General features: G+C 44.4%; 1 protein-coding gene across 5 annotated transcripts in view; it reads left to right on the top strand.

Moving 5' to 3' along the window:
• PTCH1 (patched 1) overlaps positions 1-12,382 on the top strand; it is a 69,358-nt gene extending 56,976 nt beyond the window's left edge. For all 5 annotated transcript variants that reach the window (XM_043453921.1, XM_043453920.1, XM_043453919.1 and 2 more), the window contains 5 exons: positions 1,858-2,000; positions 5,514-5,613; positions 6,183-6,437; positions 8,034-8,595; positions 9,490-12,382. In XM_043453921.1, coding sequence (XP_043309856.1) covers positions 1,858-2,000; positions 5,514-5,613; positions 6,183-6,437; positions 8,034-8,594 — 1,059 coding nt within the window. In that variant the 3' untranslated portion in view covers position 8,595; positions 9,490-12,382. The remainder of the gene's footprint in view (positions 1-1,857; positions 2,001-5,513; positions 5,614-6,182; positions 6,438-8,033; positions 8,596-9,489) is intronic.
• The last annotated feature ends 10,229 nt before the right edge of the window (positions 12,383-22,611 follow it).

The raw sequence follows: 22,611 nt of genomic DNA, 5'->3' as shown, positions 1-22,611 counted from the left end.
CGTGGCATACGTGTGTCTACACATGGGTGTTTACTACTTTCTGTTGTCCTCTTTCAGGGCCATATTTATGCTACTTAGGGATTATAAACTTTTCTATTTCAGAAAGAATGTTTTATTGCAGTTAACCTGTTCTTCCCCTAGTATATAATAAAAAGGTGATAATATAGAAACAGTTCCCTAAATCTTGAACCTACCCAAATTACTTTCCTCAGTTGAGCTGGGAAGGAGGGGGGATTTTTAAAAAGAAGAGCTTAGAAATTAGAAAACACGTAATTATAATATAATTTCTTTTAAAAATGAGAAAAATTTATATGTGAGTTAAAAATCCACAAATCATTTTATTCTGACGTGAATGAAAACCACTCTTTTGGGTGGCTATCATTACAGACAAGGGTGGTCCTAGATCAGATTTTCGTGGTGTAAATGCAAATATCTTTTCTTAAACTGTTGCAGCACCCTGGGCCTCTGAGGTAGTAAGAACATAAATATCCATACCAGTGTTGAATAAACAGTGAAGGAACGTCTCTACTCCTCATGCAAGATTTAATCCTGAGAATTTAAGGAGTCTCAAGAGCCAACTCGGCTTTGTGCTGCTAGCCCAAGTCTTCATCAAGAGACTATCCACACACAGGACATGGCATTCTTACCACATCCTGTATGTGAAAGTCGTCAAGGGATCAGTGGGTATCTGGCAGTTTATTGTTCCAGTAGCATTAGTTGTATGCAAGAAGATCAACTCAGTTCTGGCCCTTGTGGCCTCATGGCCCAAATACAGCACAGACAGCATGGTTCCAGACCATTTTGGTGCTTTCCTCTCAGGAGAAAAAGATAACTACTTTGACCCTAAAAGTCTCCTCAACTCTGAAAGAGCATCACTTACATAGACCCCACTTTAGAGAAAAGTAATACACCTTGGTACACTTTTGTGTAGTTTCACTTCTTCATCCATTAAGCAGTCCTTAATGGACGTGTCTTTCCCCAGGACACATATGCCACCTGCAAGGGCTCCAGGCCCTCTTGTCAGCACATCCCAGAGCAGCCTGCCCTTTCAGGGAGCAAGCTTGTGCCAGGCTAAGCCCTCTGGGGGGGAACAGGCAGGGTGTAACAGTCACTAACCCACATTAAAATGGTCTTGGGTCATATTCTCAAGCCAATAGTGTGATATGCCAAGACCTACACAAGGTTTCCATTTGGTGTCAACAATGCCCTTGACCTAAAAGACCTAGAGAACCCAGAAGAGCTGGGACATGTCCACCCATATTTAGAACAGGCTTGATTGAATTTCTCATGATGCGTTAATAGTACTTACATGTCCTACAAACATATTAGTATGAACACAGTGACAGAAATTCTAACCTCAGTATAATCATGAGGCAATATGTACTTGGCACCTCGGTGCTAAGCCCATTTTAACGTAAGATCTTGACCTTTCCAAAAACCGGGAGAAATGCTGTTGCTTTCACAACTAGAGATCTTCCATGTGAATAATATAAGATCATTCACATGGGGAGTGAACTCAAGGGTGAGTAACAGTGAAAAGAAGGGAACATTTTGCTCATTTTTGTATAGTTTTGGCATCATTTTTAAATTTAAAGTAAAGGCGCTTTCCGTCTTTTTTGTTGTTGTTCAAGATTTACATCAACACCAAATACAATCCATTATCATTAACAGGTTAATTTAGTGTAAGCCTAGATTTAGCCAAGTTGAACAATCCCAATTAAACATTCCAATAGCGAGACAGTAAGATCTGAGGGGTACAGTGGAGTCAGATGAAACCGGCTTATAGCATTTAAGACGAAGCTGGCCATTGACTGAGTGAAGTCCAGGAACCTGATCACCCAAACTCTCGTTGCGCAGGCCTTTCTGACAGCCATTGGTGACAAGAACCGCAGGGCCGTGCTTGCCCTGGAGCACATGTTTGCGCCTGTTCTTGACGGTGCTGTTTCCACTCTCCTGGGAGTGCTGATGCTTGCAGGATCTGAATTTGATTTCATTGTCAGGTAAGCCTTGGTTTCTAATGTGTTCTCTGTAACTTATTTCCTTTTGTCTCTGGGCGATTACAGCTTGTCTTCATTGTGACTCTTACTTCCCGCTGCGCCTGCCCCCACCACAGCTTTACTGAGGTATAATTGACAAAAAGTGTATGTGTTTAAGGGGTACAACATGGTATTTTGATAGACATAGATATTGTAAAGTGGTTGTCACAATCTGTGACTCCACTTTCTTTGAGTTTATTAACTCCAAGGTGGCACAGTGGTAAAGAATCCACCTGCCAGTGCAGAAGCCGCAAGAGACTTGGGTTTGATCCCTGGGTCGGGAAGGTCCCCGGGAGTAGGAAATGGCAGCCCACTCCAGTATTCCTTGCTTGGAAAATTCCATGGACAGAGGAACCTGGCAGGCTGCAGTCTGTGGGGCTGCAAAGAGTCGGACACAAATGAGCACACATGCGCACGCTGAGAGGCATAAGAACAGGCTGTCTTCTAGAGCTGTTTGGGGGAATATCCTGGGGACAAAAGATGGAAGGTTCGGGGCTAGAAACAAAGGCAGCTCTACAGCTTGACACCACATCCCAGCTATTGGTATTAAGGTTAGAAATACCAGCAGAAAGAAATGACCTGGTTCCCTTTGACTGACTAAATTTGACCTTCCGTTGTCCTTCAAAACTGTAGAAAGGAAAACATGCAGAGACCTAAAATTTTCAGAAATTTTATTCTTTTAAGAAGTGAAGACGGCATACCTTGATTTCATGTTCAAGTTCCCACTAAGATTTAAGAAGCATTTACTGTGTGACTTTGGTGTCAAATTTTTAAAATCCAAGCCTCATTTGGATACATCTTTCTATTTGGATTTCATGGCAAGCAGTTCCTGGTGAATTTATTTAAGGACTTGACTTTGTGAAGTATAAAAGGAGAGCAAGTTTTCCTTTTGAAAAGAATTTGAGAACTACAGGGAGAGACCATTTTCTTCTCGAAGAGCCTCCACAGCTTTTTTAAACAGCTGCTCTTGGATGTAACCCTGCTGCTCTGTGGAGGGTCGAGGCTAGAATCATCAATAAGGAAAAGATGGTCCAGAATTAGGACCATAGTAAAGCAGAATGAAATGTGAGTAATGACTGGATTGTTAGGGACACTTTGGTAATCTAGAGAGAGAATCTAAACCGGCTTTCCTGGTGTGTACGTTGTAATAGGACTTTAATTTCCAAGTGAAAAAAAAAAAGGATTTTAAGGATTTTAAATTGTAGCCAAAGTTTCTTTATTATGAAAGACGATAGGTCCTTGGCATCATTTTGGAGATTTAGCCTTCCTAGAATGAGTGCCAGGGTTGGCTCACTGTCGTTTGGGTGGAGAGTGAGTGGAGAGGTGTAGAGCAGTATCTCAAACTATAATGTGCTCATGAATCATCGGGGCGCTCTGTAAATGCAGATCAGACTTCATCAGGGGTGGGGGGCGGAGTCTGAGTTTTTAACCAGCTCCCAGATGATGGTCCTGTTGCTGATCCTCTCAGCAGAGAGGACTGATCCATTAGCAAGCCAATTAGTACACCTCGTTGACCAGTATCAGGTAGATATATATGCCTAAACTAGAAGAAGGTTTTGGTCTGGGTTTTGTTTTGAGCTCTTAATTTGATGTTGACTTTTCCTTTATCTGAGCATTAGTAGTTGTTTCTCTATAATGTACAAACACTACGTCAAAGAGAGATTCTTTTGTGTAATTTCTCATTCAACACAGTATGGTGAACACCTCGTAAGTGCCATTTCTCACAACAGCTCAGTAGTAACATTGTCCTTGTTCCCCTCTACATAGCTGTGGTTTATGGGGGGGGAGAGACAAGGTCACAAGCAATTCAAAACCATGGGAAACAGAGTGTGATGGGATCTCAGAGGGTCTAACTCAGCCTTGTGGGGGGACGCCAAGGGAGCAATAGAGAAGAAACTTAGCCTGAATTAGAGCAACCATCTGGGACCTGGGTGGAGGGCAGGATCCCAACTCTCTCATCTAACCCATGGCTTCTTGTTCTCTCCCAGAGATAGCAGGGTTCTTGTTTCAAGCACTTAAAAGGGCTTCCCATTTTCTAGAACTGGATGGATTAACCTGATAAAGCCCTCACTGAGGTCGACTAAATGAGCAGACATTGTATACACTAAGCCGTCAGAAATCTAATTGGTCTGTTTATTCTACCATTAGATGGATGGGATGCAAATGTCTTAATGCCTGCTGCTGATATATGCCTCAACCTAAAGTTCCAGCAGTTTACATTAGTGCAAGACATCGGCTGCTTGGTTTTACTAATGCAGCTCAGAAGTTTCTAGTGTTTACAATAGCTGCGAGGTATTTGTATTTTTATAGAGATTCTCTCTCCTTTCATCTAAGGGCGAAACATATATAGGCACAGCGAAGTTTGGAGCCTGTTCTGTTTTATGATCAAGAGGACCATTAACATATAGATATCTTGCCCTCCCTCTTCCCAGAACATCCTGAGCTCTCCCCCAGCCCAGCCCCCTTCCAGCAAAATTGCCCTAGAAACCGATAGTTACAGAAACGCATGCTTGCGTGTAGCCTTCTGCCTCCAGCTGTGTGGAACATCCGCCAGCCACCCTCCCTGGCTGACAGGTTCACCTTGGTATTCGTGAAGGATCCCAGACCTTAGCCCTCAATGGTGGGAAAGCAGGGCCACTTGTGCACTCTCCTCTTCTTCATGGTGCTGCAGCCTTTATGTCTGAATTGGCTGACGCAAAACAAGAGTATTCAGAGATGCTAAATTGTTCAACAAAAGATTGGCCAGCAGAGCAACCCGTCATTGTGGACCGCCCTCCCCCGAAAATGCCCCAGCAACCACAGAATGGGCAGTGTTTTCTTTGCGGAAAGCTGGTTCCAGTGTTCTAAAAAGGTCGCAGTTGGAGCTATTTGGTAAAACTGGAACTCACAGAATTCTCGGCAGAAAGTTGTGGTTAATGAAAGCCCAGGGAAAGCCTTACCTGATACACTGGAGACTTAATTAGAGATTCTGCTCTAAGATGCAGAAGCATTTCACAGTGGATTAGCTGCCTGCAGAAGTGGGCCGCTTTTCCTCCTGGGCTAAATTGTTTAAATTCTACACCCTTCACTTCATTTGTTTGCTTCTGCTGGGTTTTCGTGAACGGGGCCCCTCTGCATTGTGTTTGTGCTTTCAATCTGCTCCGCCATTCAGTTCCCATTCCATATTTTTGTGTTTGTGTAACACATTCATAAATAACATCACATGCCATGAGATTTCAGCAAATTAACAACCTAATTTTTTTTTTTTTCCCTCCCTTCATGAACTAACACTTTGGGTTGCGGAATGCAGTCCTCAAAGTCAGAAGGTTAAAAGAAAAACGAAAGTAATCCTGTGCCGGGTTTGAACTGAAGTTTTGTAACAGCCTTTTCACTGGTGTGGGTTTTGTTCATTTTTGGCTCTGACATTTGGACCCTTGAAGGGTACCTTAATTCACTTTTGCCATGGTAAATGTTCCTGTTTTCCCTTTTATCTTTAAGGTACTTCTTTGCTGTCCTGGCAATCCTAACAATCCTGGGTGTTCTCAATGGACTAGTTTTGCTGCCAGTCCTTTTGTCCTTCTTCGGACCGTATCCTGAGGTCAGTAATCGTTGCTGGCGTCATGCGCAGCCCACAGGCCATCTATATGCTGTTTTTCCTGGTGTCAGTCTTGATTTAGATATTTAGGTTTATCCCCATTTTCTAGTTGTTTACTTTTTCAGTAAACAATTCAATAACTATAGCTTTTTTTCCTCTTAAGTTTATTAGTGTTGGAGGATGTTGTGTTGGTTTGGTTTGGTTTGGTTTGGTTTAGGTTGCTTTTATTTTGGTTTTTTGAAACCTGGTGATTGGCAACCTAAGTGTTACAGGTCTCTATCAATGAAGCATTTTCCACTCAAGATGAATATCTGGGTTTGAACAGGACTGAAAAGGGCACAGCCTGCCTTTCCAGTGTGTGAAAGCAGAGGGCAGTCCTTTTGCTCCAGCTGTCAGGCCCAAGGGTCCTCGAAGTGGCAAGGATCGGGCTCAGTGAATACAGAGTATGTGGGGGGCCAGGAGGGGGAGTGAGGGAGGGTAGCGACCTCTGAACAGTACTGTGCTTTGAATCTTGAGTGTAGCCGCCAGGTAAATGGATGATAACACCTGACACATGGAATCCCCTTAAATAGGTGTCTCCAGCCAATGGGCTGAACCGGCTGCCCACACCTTCTCCTGAGCCACCCCCCAGCGTGGTCCGGTTTGCTGTGCCCGCCGGTCACACAAACAACGGGTCTGATTCCTCTGACTCAGAGTACAGCTCTCAGACGACAGTGTCGGGCATCAGTGAGGAGCTGCGGCACTACGAGGCCCGGCAGGGTGTTGGGGGCCCTGCCCACCAAGTGATTGTGGAAGCCACGGAAAACCCTGTCTTCGCCCGCTCCACTGTAAGTCATAAGGCACCCCAGGAGGCAGCCCCTGCCTGCTCTGAACAGCAAAGCACAGGATGCAAAAAAAAAAGTATAGGTTAGGTAGAATCATACTATAAAAATGTCAGTTTCATATGGTTGTATCTCATACAGATTGAAAAGGGCAGGGGCCAGTATTGGAGACTACACAAAACATCCATCAGCATGTATCTTATTTAAGAACCAGAAATAAAGCATGCCTTGCTTCCCTACCCACCCTCCCACCCTTATTTTAAAGCTACGTACATTGTAGGATGATACTTATTTTAAAATATAATGGTATTTTTATTGCCAGCAGAAGTTATTTTTTTCCCTTCCACCTCTGTTACCTTTAATTGCCCTTAGGCTAAAATTACTTCAATCACTATTGTCTGAGACTTCACCAGAAGCTTTTATGGCTCCAAGCTCCCATTCTAGGTGGCTGGAAGGAGCGGAGAAACTGAGAACCAGCTTTCAGTAATTCAGGAAAACCATGAGCAGCCCAGGAGCCTCTTCTCAGAGGCTCTGAGAGCCCCGGCCACATTCTCCCCTCTCTGTGCTCCTTAGGATGTTCTCAGCCCCCCAGGCCTGGAGCACAGCACACAAAACCCAAGGAAGGTTCTAAGGCTAATGTTGCTCCAACTGGGGGCCTCCTGCTGTCCCTCCAGGAAATGGGTATTCCAGTCTCAGGCCGGAGCTGCCCTTCCATGAAAGAGAGAGGGGCCAACCAAATAACCTGAATTTTCCTCCTCTTACCCCCCGTGACGACGCCTGCTGAGCTGCAGTGTGAATCTGGTTTTGTTCAGCGGGAGCCTAAAAATAGGTACAAGCTGAACGACTTTGAAGTTGGTCACGGTCCTTTTGATTGATGTGGCCACTGTGTTGCTCCGTGCTTTGTATAGAGACCCAGAAACCAGATTCCTAACAACAGGACAGAGCAGTGCTGCCCCGTAGAACTTTCTATGACAATGCAAATGCGCTCTCTGCCTGCACTCTCCCGTGCAGCGGCCGCTGCCCACATGTGGCTGTTGAGGACCTGAAATGTGGCTAGTGTGACTAAGGGGCTGAAATTTTAATTTCAGTTAACTTAAATGTAAATAGCCATATTCAACAGTGTAGGTATAGACAGTGCTGGCAACGTCCTGCATGTGGGTGAGCCAGGGCCAGGCACTTGGCAATTTTAGAAGAGGAACCTCCAGATCTGACTCTACCCAGCAGGGCGGGGTGGCAGACTGTGGGAGGGAGGCAGCTGGATGCTCAGACCACAGCCCTGCATTTCTGAGCAGCAGCCCTGTGCATCCAGCCAGCTGTGCTGGAGAAAGCCTACACGCAGGGTCCAAGTAGGGCGCGCCTCTGCCACGTTGGTGAGGTTCTAAGAGAATGGGTTTGCGTCTGTGGGTAGAAGGCCCTTGTTAGCTGCCCGGGGCACTCCCAGCCACTTGTGGGGTTGACTGAGCTCTAATTCAGAAAGAGCTGTGTGTGGGTGGCCAGGCAGGAGCCAGAGCCAAGAAAGAAGATGGGGCTGGGACAGCAGGGGGTGGCGCCCAGGCTGGGGCTCGCCCTGGGCCTGTTTCAACCTGCCCTTGCCCCCTGCAGGTGGTCCATCCTGAACCGAGGCCCCACCCACCCTCAAATCCTCGACAGCAGCCCCACCTGGACTCAAGGACCCTGCCACCTGGACCGCCAGCACAGCAGCCCAGAAGAGAAGCCCCCAGAGAAGGCTTGAGGCCGCCTCCCTATAAACCGCGCAGAGACGCTTTCGAAATTTCTACTGAAGGGCATTCTGGCCCTAGCAATAGGGACCGCACGGGCCCCCGGGGAGCCCGTTCTCACAACCCTCGGCATCACAACCCAGCATTCACTGCCATGGGCAGCTCTATGCCCAGCTACTGCCAGCCCATTACCACCGTGACGGCCTCGGCGTCCGTGACTGTGGCCGTGCACCCTCCGCCCGCCCCTGGGCCTGGGCCCAGTCGGAACCCCCGAAGCGGGCTTTGCCCAGGCTACGAGGACTACCCCGAGACTGACCACGGGCTGTTTGAGGATCCCCATGTGCCTTTTAATGTCCGGTGTGAGAGGAGGGAACCCAAGATGGAGGTCATTGAGCTGCAGGACGTGGAATGTGAGGAGAGACGCCGGGGCAGCAGCTCCAACTGAGGTGGGCGAGGCCGGCGGGCAGGTGGGCAGGGCTCTTCCGTGGTCCCTCAGCTTCCATGGAGATGTGGGTTTCATCACTGGGTGGGGAAGATCCCGTGGAATAGGAAATAGCAACCCACCACCGTTTTCTTGCTTGGAAAATTCCATGAACAGAGGAGCCTGGCAGGCTACAGACCGTGGGGTCCCAAAGTTGGACACAACTGAGCACACATGCTCTCAGGGACTTGGAGGGATGCAGATAGAGCATCCTCCTGGGGCCCCTGGGCACTGATGTGTCACAAACAGTGACCTCTTAACCCGCAGGCAGGGTTTCCTGTTCAAGCTTAGTCATCCTTGGAGAACCAGTGGAATTCTAAATTGGGACTATCCCTTTACTGGGCTTCCCTGGTGGCTCAGAGGATAAAGCATCTGTCCGCAGTGCGAGAGACCTGGGTTCGAACCCCGGGTCGGGAAGATCCCCTGGAGAAGGAAATGGCAACCCACTCCAGTACTCTTGCTTGAAAAATTCCACGGATGGAGGAGCCTGGTAGGCTACAGTCCATGGGGTCGCAAAGAGTCAGACATGACTGAGCAACTCCGCTTTTACTTCACTTACTGTAAGCTTGTGGCAGGGGAGGGCATTGGTGCGTCTCAACAATTCACCTATTTTTCAGTCTTCTAATGCCATGTAGCAGCTATGTCTGATGAAGGCACATCACAAAGTGACCACATCCCTGTCCCCAGCCCCCAGATCAAGGAAGGGATCATAATCTGCCCCTGGAAGCCCCTCATGCCCTCACCCCAGCCCCCACCATCCTGATTTCTATACCTTAGACTCATTTTGCCTGTGATTGTGCTTTATGAATATGGACTCATAGACCTGTTAGTTTATCTGACTTCCTTTTTTCTTTTAAAGGGTGAGTAAAATCTGAAGCAAAGAGGCCAAAGATTGGAAGCCCCTCCCTACCCCTACCCCACCCCACCAGAACTGCTTGAAGAGGAATGCGGAATTAGAAAGGTGTGCTGTGCCAGAGAGCAGTTCATCGTTACTGTAACCGATTGTATTATTTTGTGAAATATTTCTATAAATATTTAAGAGGTGTACACATATGTAATATACGAAGGAATGGATGTAAAGTAGTGGGATTTCCTGGGGTTTCTCCACTCCTGCCTCCAGAGTGGGCAGTGGGGGGATCACAGAGGGGCCCCTCCCTGTGTGTACATTGGTCTCTGTGCCACAGCCAAGCTTAACTTAGTCTTAAATTTCAGCATATGTTGCTGCTGCTTAAATATTGTATAATTTACCTGTATAATTCTATGCAAATATTGCTTATGTAATAGGATTATTTTGTAAAGGTTTCTGTTTAAAATATTTTAAATTTGCATATCACAACCCTGTGGTAGTATGAAATGTTACTGTTAACTTCCAAACACGCTATGCGTGATAATTTTGTTGTTGTTTAATGAGCAGATATGAAGAAAGCATGTTAACCCCGGTGGCTTCTCTAGGTGTAGTTGGGTGCGATTCTCCTGTTTGGCTGTGTGTGTGAACACGTGTGTGATTTCCTAATGTACTGTACTGTGATTTTTTTTTTCCTTTTTTTTTTTTTTTTTTTTTTTTTTTTGTTTCTTTTTACTGTCTGTAACCTTTGGTGGGCTCTACCTTAGGCCGAAGAGTCAGGATATTTCTAGTGCTAGTGGTGGTGGAGGGCTAGCCCTATACATCGCCTTATCCTTTTGCCAGATTCGCTTCAAGTTCAGGGCATCTCTTAAGATCATTGGCTGCCATCCAGACACCCCAACTCATGCTTCAGAGGAGATGAGTTCCTTTGCATGGACCATTGTGGTGTATGTTGGAACCTCAGGGTACAGAGCTCACACCTCTTCATCTTCATTGGTATTAAAACCTAGAAAACATGCCTAGTGGGGAGCCTCAGCTGGGCTGTGAGCATATCCTTTAAATATGCAGCCTTCATTATACCTCTCTTGTAACCAACACATAGCACACACATCCACAGCACACATGCACACACACACCACCACCACCACCACCCAAGTTTAAGAGTGGATTAGAAGTCTTTTGGAGACAATGACCTCTTAATTCTGGGTCTACAATTAGCCCAGAGGTGATGTTTTGAGTCCCTACAATTTAAACTCCCTCTCTCGCTAAATTGCACAGTTGGTTGGGGCTTTCTGGATTTTTTTGCATCCTCTTTATATAGTGAGCATCCAATGTGGTGATACGGAGTCAGAAATTCTATAGGATATGAGCTTCAGAACAATGATTCTCCACATGTTAATACTAACATTATAGGTGCACGCTTCCTAAAGCAACTCATCTCCCTCCTCTCACCATCATTCGAACATTTACTGCAGACTAGGAAGATGCTAATTGCATACCACCCTCCCCCCTCCCCCAATGAAGAATGTATGTAGAGACAAGTCTCTCAACCAGGCATTATTTTTAAAGATTTGCTTCCATATCAATTCTGTTGCCTTACTCTGAGGTTTGGTCTTCCTAGGCTCTTAGCCAGAGACCAGCAAGTGTTGGGAAGCACTTGGTACCCAGACTAAGCTACTGTAAAGAGTGCACAAATGGCAACCCCCATTATGCCTCCTGTTTCACATGGAAGATGTTCATCGAAAGGCAACAGCCCCCAGTAGTACCGGCAGTGTAGTGACCTCAGACTCTGAAACGCGCCACGAGACTGTGGCTGCCAAATGCATGCGTTAATATGCCCGGGGCCCCAGTGGCCCCACCCACTGCTACTGTTTGGTGCCTCTGTCAGCTACACTGTCTGTCTACCTAACACTAGGCTCTGCTCAGAAAACATATATCCTGCGTTCAGGAGAGAGATGATGCAGAATTCAGAGGTCTGCTTCCCTCTGGCTCGAGGCATGCCTCGCTCCTTTCCTGAGCCCAGCTTGTGTGGTGCGTGACTGCTTGCCTGGCCCCTGCTTTCTGCACAGCATAGAACTTTCTCCGATAGTCACATTGGCAAAGGGAGACCTCGGGGGCTGGCAGGCAACCAGAATTTCTCTCTCTCTTTTATAAAATAGTTTTATTTTGTCTGTCTTGTTTGTTCATTTGGATGTTTTAATTTTTTTTTTAAATCTTTGCTGATATTTATAATTTTGTATCATAAGAATGTTTTCCTACAGTATTTGTCATGCCAGTTTATAACAGAAAAATGCAGGGATTTTATTTCTATTGGAAACACTATTACAGCTATGTTTTACTTTGGAACAGAATTTTTATTTGTATAGAGTGCTTACTAATGTTAAATAGTTCAGAGTATATAACATTTTCATTAAGGACTCATGGTAGGTTTTAGTGTAAGGAGTTTAAAGGAAATATTCAAACTGGGTCTCATTGTCTGCCAGTTTTGGCAGGAATGGATTTGTGTCATTTCAATTACAAAGATAAAAGTATGCCATATAATTTATTTATATGAAAATTTATTTTTGTAGTGTACATAGTAGTCATCAAGTCTTTTGACAGAAGTATATTTTTAAAGAATTTATATGTGATGAATCCATAATGTCTGGAACTTTGCTGAGACATGAATGGGGCACACTTTTCATTGTAAAGTACAGCAAGGAAAAGAAAATGTCTTAACAGTGTTAAGAGAGTGAGATTGAGTGAATATTCATGCAGTTGTGGAATGTGTATTAGTTACAATTTGTGACCTAGTGTGGTTCTCATTTTAAACCTCGGAAGGCAAAAATGTACAAACTCTCTAAATATTAATGTTCAAACACTGATAGAAATTCTAACATGAATAAAAAATAATATAACTTGTTGGTTATGTCTTTGTTTATGGAATGTTTTTTAATTAGAATATCTTACAAAGGTAGTTAGCGTGTCAGGTCATCGTAAACTTCGTTGGTTTTGTCTGACTAACCTTATTAAATACTCATTTTTTGTTCTTCATGGAGGAATTATTGACATAGGAAGAGTTCTACATTTTTATTTTCTGTCACCAGGAAAGCTCCTAAATTACCCTTCAAAATGATCCCTACTGTCATCTCTTAGCCTTTTTTAAATTTTGTGTCTGTGTATGTGTGTGATGCCTAATAATTAGAGGGAATATTTATAAATCCAATTTAGTGATTATTAAAGGAAGGTATCATATTTAAAAACAGTACAGCTGACAATATGGGACTGATTGAACATGATACAAAATATTTTTTCTGAGTATTTATCATATGATTATACCCTGTCTTCATCATGTTCTTGTTCATCGCTAAGTCGTGCCCAACTCTTTGCAACCCATTTTTCTTCATCATAGGGCTGGAGAAAAGTAAGACTAGAAATAGCATCCTCATTTTACAGCTGAAAGCAGGGAGTGGTGGGAAGAACTCAAATTACTATCAGCATATGGTGAGGAGTCAGCAGACTACAGCCTATGGGCCGCCTGTTTATATAAACATTTATCAGAAGACAGACACACCCACGCATGTAGAGATTGTCCACTGCCACTTACCAGCTACATCAGCAGAGTTGAATAGTTGCAGCACAGACCATATGGCCTGCTAAGCCTAAAATATTTACTAACTGGCCCTTAAGAAAACATTTGCTGACCTATCTTAAGGTTACCATAGCCCAGTGCTGTTCACATGGGGTGCCTGGATCAGCGGCACTCACATGCTTTGGAAGTTTACTAGAAAAGCAGATCTTCAGGGCCACCCCAGACCTACTGAGTCAGAATCTTGGGACTGAAGCCCAGGAATCTGTGCTTTCATAAGCTGTCCTGGTGGTTCTGATGCACCAGCAAAGGCGATCTCTAAATTCCTTCCAGCTGAATGTGGCCTTGGTTCTATAATTTGACTCAGGCTACATGGCCAATGCAGGCCAGATCTGGAAGCAACGTAGAGATCCTGACTCTGTGTGGTCTTTCCACAAAAACACATGTTCGTCTGTGGGAGAGTGGAGGCCTGTGAACTCTGCATCTATGCCTGAGAGTCAGGAGAGGAATTCCCTTTTCAGTGCTCTGCCACAGCCACGAGGCAGTGAAGGGTGTGGGCCGATAACCCAACAGGCCGGGGGAAGAGAGAAGTCCATGCCAGGCCAGACCCTCTTCCACCCTTCCCACCGAAAGTCATCTGAAACTTCAGGGCCTCTGTGGCCTTATCTGTATATAAATGCATGTCCCTCATAGACTTCTGAAAACAATGGTTGTGAAGAGGTCTGGACCAGAGGGGACAGGAAGAGTCAACTGAAAGAAACCACCTCTGGACCTCACACTGAGTTTGGTTCAATCACCACCTTTTGGCCTCCAAGGCAACATGGGCCCTCTCATGTATGAAACAGTGAGAGCATCTAGGGAAAGGTTTTCAGGTGTACAGTAAACTGACCAAGGAATAAGGTGTTTGGGTAATACAATGTCCTCTTTAATGGATACTTTACCTGGGGGAAAGAAAATCATAAAGTATTAAGCAGCATTTTCTATCTTATATAATCTCATCTTCCTACCTCAGGGGTAAAGTTCATACAAAATGTTCGCTTAGTTCATTCACAAGTCCTGGGGAATCTGTACTCCCTGAAACTGAGCGTATAAAAGACTAATTACATTAATTGGGATTCAAATTGAGAGACACTTTCTTTTCAATGTGTTTTTTTATACCACTAAAATGACCGTTCACTGCCATCTAATTTTATATTCTTTATAAATTACATATACCTAAGTCAGCTCACTTAGTTTTTCATATAGGCCTAATATTTAATCAGATTTGTGTCCCCAAATCCACCGTATTTATTCAGGACTTAGGTAAACATAAGGCCCCATTTTTTTTGGCACGACGGACATATTTAACAGCTTCGGGAATGCTGCATGCTGCTAAATTTCGGGCAGCAGCCACGTTGATGTAAAGGCAGGTGTTTCATTTTTGGTAACTGGCAACTGACCTCCCAAAAGGAGAAGTGAAGATGGCCTATTAATCATCCAGAAAGAATATTTGCCAAGTTTTAATTACTTTTAATGAAGGCTGCACCTAATGAGAACATGCCTTGAACACAAATCTGTTAAATTGTTCACGTTGTCACTATGGAAGGCATGTTTGACATCTTTTCTGCAGAGGTTCCCTGCTAGGAAATTACAATAACTGCCATCATAAGGATCTTGAAAGGACATTCTGGTCTGTTGGGAACATGATGGACCTCAGGAAAACAGAGGGACCCAGGGAACTCTGCTACAAAAAGAAGTGACCAATAGAGATACCCCAAAACTCAGCTTGATGTGGCCAAAGCGATAAATTCTACATGGCAGAGTGTTACTATCATTGATTTATGCCTTCTCCTGCGGGATTTCCTTTCTTTGGACAAAAGTAATGAGACCTTTCAGCCAAGATGCTGTGAAGGGAAACACATTGTAGAGGCAGCATTTGCCCTGAAAATGAGACACCCCAGCGAGCAGAGTCAAGAAGAAGCAACCACAGCCACATCTTTCTCAAAGTCAGTTAAACCCCTTTACAGTCTTTTTTTCCCTGGAAAGCATTCTCTTCATTCATCTCCTTCCTATCCACAGGATTGACGGTATAGAAGTGTGATGTAAGCTACCAACAGGGCAAAAACAAAGCCAAATAAGAGTTCACACTGAAGTAAGCCCATGAAATACCTCTGTCAACAGCACCATCTCTGTACACAATGTACAACAGCTTGTATTTTGTGGAAAGAGGGGTGGTAGGAAAAAAAAAAAGAAAAGCTTTTTTTTTTAATAAAGAAAAAAAAACATAGAAGAAAGAGAAATTGATGAGCAAGTTCTGACTGGTGAGTTGTTATATAATAATGAGGATTGCAGCATTTAGCCTGAGATGCCAAAAGAATAATCTTTCTAATTACAAAGTTCAATCAGCAGCACGGGTAGGTGGACTCCTGTCGAGAGTCTCCTTTGAGCAAGAGAAGGAGCAAGATGAGGCAGAACAGAGAAAAGCAGGAGGCCCCCTGCTATGGGTTGAGAGAGAGAAGAGCTACCTCCATAATTAGAAGAGAGAGAAGAGAGAAGGGGGACACACTCAGATGTTCAGAAAGTGAGGCCAATCCTATAGGAAAAACCATGAAAATAAGGGAGGGGTATGAAAAAGACTGGGTGGAAAAAATTGTCGCGAGATGGTCAGAACACCCATAGGCTACAAGAGCAGTTGCCAGACCATAACACTCATATTCTGACTGCTGCAGTGTTGATAAGCTCACTTGGCCCTTCTACCAGTGAATGCTTTACCTTCTCCTGTACAGATCCCACCTTCCATGGAATCATGACAGGTTATCATGAATCTTGGGAGTTGGCCATGAATCATGGAAGACCAGGGCTTCCCCTGTGGCTCAGCGGTAAAGAATCCACCTGCAATGCAGGAGACTCAGGTTCAATCCCTGGGTCGGGAAGATTCCCTGGAAGAGGGCACAGCAACCACTCCAGAATTCTTGCCTGGAGAATCCCATGGACAGAGGAGCCCGGTAGACTACAGTCCATAGGGTTGCAAAGAGTTGGACACAGCTGAAGCAAACGAGCACACACGCAAGCACACACAGAAGACTAAAGCTATATGAGTCCACTTTCATCTTGTATCCGAGAAATCTGGAGACACCGTGACATGTCTAACACAAACCAGCACCTTCAGCCGCCAAGTCAGATTTAGAACATCTAACATTCTTCTTCTCTCTTATTGCCCTCATTCCACCTGCATTTCTTTTAAGTGATAATTTCAAAGGGATGGGTGACTGCTGTCCACACAACTGTAACAGCAGAGTTCTGGGCCTCTCTGGCACCGTGGGCACATGCATGGCCGTGCACACAAGAGTCTATGTCTGCAATAAATGCAAGCAGCTGCAATTGGGGAAGCAATTAGGAAATCTTTGAATTATCCTTCTGATTTCACTTAAATTCCAAAAGCTAATTGGCTAAAATATTCCTCCATAATTAGAAGCAATTAATATGTGAAACTAGGTTTGCATTTCACAAGAGAGTTTGCATTTCATGATTGAAATCTCATAGTTCATTTACTAATGGTCTTTAATGGCCTGTAATCATAAGGCACACACAATTACGGTAGACTTTTCAAAGTGTAAGTAAGGGAGGATGCCTATATTCTTCCACTGCTGAGGGCATAGCCTGCATCCACCCTGGCCTGCAAAACACAGGTCATGTTTCCATGTACTTGCCCAAACATATGCACATGCATAGGAAGTCCTGGCCCATCAACTTGGCTCATGCTTATGCTCAATCACTAAGTCGTGTCCAGCTCTTTAACCCTATGGACTGTAGCTGACCAGGCTCCTCTGTCCATGGTATTTTTTCCAGGCAAGAATGATGGAGTGGGTTGCCGTTTCTTCCTCCAGGGGATCTTCCTAACTGAGGGATCAAACCCGCATCTCCTGTGGTTCCTGCATTACAGGAGGATTCTTTACCACTGAGCCACTGGGTAAGCCCTCACCTGTCAACTTTTGACCCCTTCCAAATTTACTCCTCTCTACTCTCATTCTCCCCTCCATAAGAAGGCTCGTTCCCTCAAACACTCAGTGGAGTCAGACCCTCAGCATCAAGGGCAACAGAAATCTATCCAAAGTACAGATACTAACAGTGGAGCTCCACCCTGGGTAGCCGTGACATTAGCAATAAAACCACGGTTTCTTGCTCAATATGTTTCAGGTCCTAATTTATTTCACCGAACAAACCCTTTAAATATGACACTAAGAGGGACTGAAAATGAACAGGAAAGAGTGCTAAAATGCAAATAAAAACAGAAAACATGAGGAAGAGAGAAGGCTAGGGCAGTGAGGAAGGGAGTGAAGCAGCAGAGAAATTAGAAATTATGAAGGTGAGTGAAGAGAGGAGGAAAAGGCAAAGCCTGAAGTAGAAGATACAAACAGAGCTGAGGCCATGAAAGGAATTCCACACCACACACCAAAGGAATTTTTTGACAGAGGTGGTAGTGCTCTAAACCCAAAGTGAGAAGACGAATTATAAAGAAACAGTACCTTTGTTTTATGTGTTTCTTTTTTCATCTTCCTTTCATTTTCCAAAATCTTAGAGTGAAAGATGTATTTAGAGTAAGAGTCAGCAAACCATAGCCCACAGACCCAATCCCGACACCACTTGTTTTGTAAATAAAGTTTTATTGAACTCAGACATGTTCACTCATTTGTGTATTGTCTATGCCTGCTTTCACGCTGCAATGGCAGAGTTGAGTAATTGTGATGGAAACCACGTGGCCCACAAATCCAAAACTATTTGCTATATGACCGTATTCAGAAAAAGTGTGCTGCCTCTGATTTAGGGTATGATACCTCCACACCAAAGCCACTGTGCAGACAAGTAATGCTGCTACTTGGTAGTTCTCAAACACCCCAGGCACTGTTTTGCCTCAGGACATTTGCACTTACTCCCCCTTCCTCCTGGACTGGACATTCATCTCCCAGATAGACACATTACTATCTCCCTATCAAATCCAGGTCTTTGTTGAAATGTCACCTATTCAGGGACCGTGTCCAAGAACCCAGGATAAAATTGCAAATACAATCCCCACCCCTACCCGAGCACACCCCATTTCCCTTTTCTGGCTAATTTCTTCACAGTATTTAGCATTTTCTAACATCCTCTATGGGCTTTACTGGCAGCTCAGTTAGTAAAGAATCTGCCTGTAATGCAGGAGACCCTGGTTCAATTCCTGGGTTGGTAAGATCCCCTGGAGAAGGGATAGGCTTCTATCCCTTCTCTATCCCTATACCTCTCCAGTATTCTTGGGCTTCCCTGGTGATTCGGACTGTAAAGAACCCACCTGCAATGTGGGAGACCTGGGTTCGATCCCTGAGTTGGGAAGCTGCCCTAGAGAAGGGCATAGCAAACCACCCCAGTATTCTTGCCTGGAGGATCCCCATGGACAGAGGAGCCTGGCAGACTACAGTCCATGCGGTCACAAAGAGTCAGACCCCACTGAGGGATTAAGCACAACAGAGCAACATCCTGTATATGTTGCCAACTGTTACCTCTTTGAAGAAAGGAATTTTTGGCCATGATATTCACTACAGTATTCCTGGGCTTCCCTGATGAGTCAGCACTAAAGAACCCGCCTGCCAATGTAAGAGATGTGAGTTCAATCCCAGGGTCAGGAAGATTCCCTGGAGAAGGAAATGGCAACCCACTCCAGTATTCTTGCCTGGAGAATTTCATGGGCAGAGGAGCCTGGTGGGCTACAGTCTACGGGGTTGCAAAGAGTCGGACACGACTTAGTGCCCAAACAACAACTGTACCCCAACAGTTACAAGGGTGCCTAGAACACAGTTCTCCCTTAAGCAAAGTATTTGTTAAACAAATGAACTCTACAAAGTAGCCACTCTAATTACTTCTGTTTTACAGATGAGAACCCTAAGACTCCATGAGGTTAAAAGACTTGCCAGGGACTGCAGTGCAAGTAAGGAGGAGAATTAGTAATGGACTCCTGAGCCTCAATGCTTAAGCACTACTTGCGGAAACTGTTTCCATTGCTGCTGTTTGCCTCTACTGTTCTTTTCACAGCTAGTTATTAGGTAAAGCACCCTATCTAGATCCAGGCACTTTTCTATATTCTGTGCAGTACTGAAAAAAAAAAATGACCACAATCCCTGGACTGAAGAACCTTAAAATTGATTTCTCTCTCTCTCTATGTGTGTGTGTGTGTAAATGTTAAGACACACATATGTGCTTATTTGTTTTTGCTTTACTTTTTTATTATGGAAAAATTTCCAACACACAAATATAGCATAAAATGAACTCTGTTCCAACAATTCATTCATCTATTTCCCCAATTAGGTTTTGTCTCTCCTCCTCCAATTTTTGGTTGTTTACTGGAGTATTTAAACACAAATCTCAGATAATATGCCATTTCATATGCAGATATTTTCATAAGCATCTCTAACCAAGAACTTTTAAAATCCAACAACCCTGGCTATTATTACATCAAAGAGAATTAACAATAATTTGCTCATATCATATAATACCTAATTCATATTCAAATTCCCCTGATTGTCCTCAAAATGACTTTGTGTTTTTATTTTCTCCTATTTTTTGAGGCAAACATTTCTATAATTATCCAAAATAAAATTAAAAAGGAACAAACTTTTTTTTATATTTTTAAGACAAATGTTAGATAAATTAAGAGATATAAACAACTGAATATTACATGATACAATGACTCATTTTTCTAAAAGGAATAAATCAAGCAAAATGGGGCACAAAGGGATGGATAGATCAGGAAATAGGTTCTAGAGATGAAGGCATTTGAATATGGCCTGGAAGGATAGAATTTCAGCAGACAGAGATTATGGGAAGGGCATTATCAACAGAAGGAAGGGACTAAGTCCCAGAGGATAAGAAAGTTGGAGTGTATCTGAAGACGAGGGGCTCGTTTCATTGGAGCAAATGCTAGCCATGAGCTATGGTTCTCAAAATGTGGTCCCAGGACTAGCAGCTTCAGCATAACCTTAGAAATTGCTAGTCATGTAAACTCACAGGCCTCAGCTCAACATAACTGAGTCAGAATCTCTGGAATAGAGGCCCAGAAACCTGTATTTTAATAAGCTCTCCAGGTGATTGTTAAGTTACTGAAGGTTAAAGAAGCACTGCGTGTAAGGCACATTGGGAGAAGGTGACCCTGAAAGCTAGCTTAAAGAAGATGGTCTTACCTATTTACCAAAACAGGGACACCCCCTTGAAGACTGTTGAACAGAGAGCTGATCATGTCTGTGTTTTCGAGCTCTGAAGGAAAGATGAATCGTGCTAAAAGAGAATCTTAAAGCAGGAAAGTCACAGGAAACTTTTGCAGTGGCTGTGAAGCAGAACTATAGAAACAATCTACGATTTGTGTTCTCCAACATCCAATCATTCTGTGGATAACCAACTTTCTTCCAGAGGAAGCATCCCATTCCCCACTCTCTATTTGCTTCAAGTAGAGTTGCCTTCATCCCAGGATTCAGGATCAGTGGCTCACAATGTCTGACAAGAGCATCATCTCCTGGCCACAGTGACTGGTCCAAGGATGGGAGCATGAACCAGTTAGAACCTGTTAGGTGTTGTGAAGCTTTCTCTGAAACTTCTAAGAGCAGATGTAAGATGTGTCTATCCATGAAAATATGGGAGGGGTAGAGAGTTTTTCCGGGAAAGGAGTCAATATGGCAGAAGGCAGAGTCAAGGAAGGAAGAAGATGAAGTCAAGGCTGGCTACATCATGTCAAACCTGGATCAAGTTGTACCTAAAACTATGCCTAAAATTTTCAGTTCTGAAAAGGCTTTTTGTGCTCAGGCCGAATGGAATCAGGTTTTTTTGTCCCAAATGATGTAGGCTCAGCCATGACTTTGGTCTTGATCTGGGAGCCACAGATTCACAGGCCACTGACAGGGTTTGGATTGTCATTGAAAAGAGAAGAGACTGGGGATGTTCGAAGTGACAGACCGTGTTGAAGGTCGAATTCCAGGAGAAGCAGACTCGGAGAAGATTTGTGTACAGTTTTCCTGGGGAGTGCTCTCAGGGAGCACTGAGAAAACCTGGGAAAGTGAAAGCAGCACCAGTAGAGGCAGAAGTCAAGCTGTCATGCAGCTGGTCCCATGCGAGCTGATGCGGCCTTTCAGAGTTAACTCAAATTATGGCAAAGAGGCCAGAGCTTGACATCTCACGTCAACCAGCCACTGGGTGCAGACTGCCGCCAGGAAAAGGGCACGGTCAAGGGCCAGTTGTCTTTCTTCCATCAAGTGCAACTCCCAATGAGGGAATGAGCCCAGACATCAGCCACCAACGGTCCCGCAGCTGAGGAAGGAATGCAGAGTCTGGTGCGGCCGGAGCAGTCCAGCGTGACTGGCAGCTAGGAGTGCTGCCTACAGGAGCCTCTGTGAGGACACGGATGCCTGCAAGTGAAATGAAGGAGTGAGGGGGAGCAGACAGAGTCGGGGAGGACATGGATTTACTTTTGAACCAGTGGTATTCCCAGAGGTCCAGAAAGATATCAATCCAGGAACCACTGGAATAGAAACCATAGTTGATGAGCACCTGCCAAGAAAGAGGGTAGACAGAGAGAAAAAAGGAAGGGTAGAGCCCAGGGAGTACCCCACAGAGGGAGAAGAGGAAGCGAAGGAACCCACGAAGGGAGAAATGTGGAACAGTTAGAGAAGTAGCGTAACTGGGAAGAGTTGCAAATTCCATGATAACAGTTGTATTAACTCATTTCTGGTTATGGAACTTTAAAATGGGGATGCCCAATGAATTGGGCAGGAGTTCATCAGTTGATGAGCATTTAATTATGGAAATACTCTGGAATCTGGGCATAAGACAGGTATACTTGAAGCATGTGTATTTGCTGGCTAAAACATAAAAGTCATAGCATGTGTCTGTTGAATAAATTTTATCTTTACTTTTTGGGCTCCTTTACCGTTTATATCTTTATTGAGCTATAATTCACATATCATACAGTTCACCCCCTGAAAGTGTACATCAGTTCAGTTCAGTTGCTCAGTGATGTCTGACTGTTTGCAACCCCATGGACTGCAGCACCTCAGGCTTCCCTGTCCTTCACCAACTCCCGGAGCTTGCTCAAACTCATGTCCACCAAGTTGATGATGCCATCCAACCACCTCATCCTCTGTTGCCCCCTTCTCCTCCCACCTTCAACCTTTCCCAGCATCAGGGTCTTTTCAAATGAGTCAATTCTTTGCATCAGGTGGCCAAAGTATTGGAATTTCAGCTTCAGCATCAGTCCTTATGATGAATATTCAGGACTCATCTCCTTTAGGATGGACTGGTTGGATATCCTTGCAGTCCAGGGAACTCTCAAGAGTCTTCTCCAACACCACATTTCAAAAGCATCAATTCTTCAGCACTCAGCTTTCGTTATGGTCCAACTCGCACATCCATACATGACTACTGGAAAAACCATAGCTTTGACTATGTGGACCTTTGTCGGAAAAGTAATGTCTCTGCTTTTTAATATGCTGTCTAGGTTTGTCATAGCTTTTCTTCCAAGGAGCAAGCATCTTTTAATTTCATGGCTGCAGTCACCATCTGCAGTGATTTTGGAG

The sequence above is a fragment of the Cervus canadensis genome, chromosome 30, assembly GCF_019320065.1.
Source record: "Cervus canadensis isolate Bull #8, Minnesota chromosome 30, ASM1932006v1, whole genome shotgun sequence".
Classification (NCBI taxonomy): domain Eukaryota; kingdom Metazoa; phylum Chordata; class Mammalia; order Artiodactyla; family Cervidae; genus Cervus; species Cervus canadensis.
The sequence above is the reverse complement of the archived record's forward strand: the minus strand, read 5'-3'. Positions and strand labels throughout refer to the sequence as shown.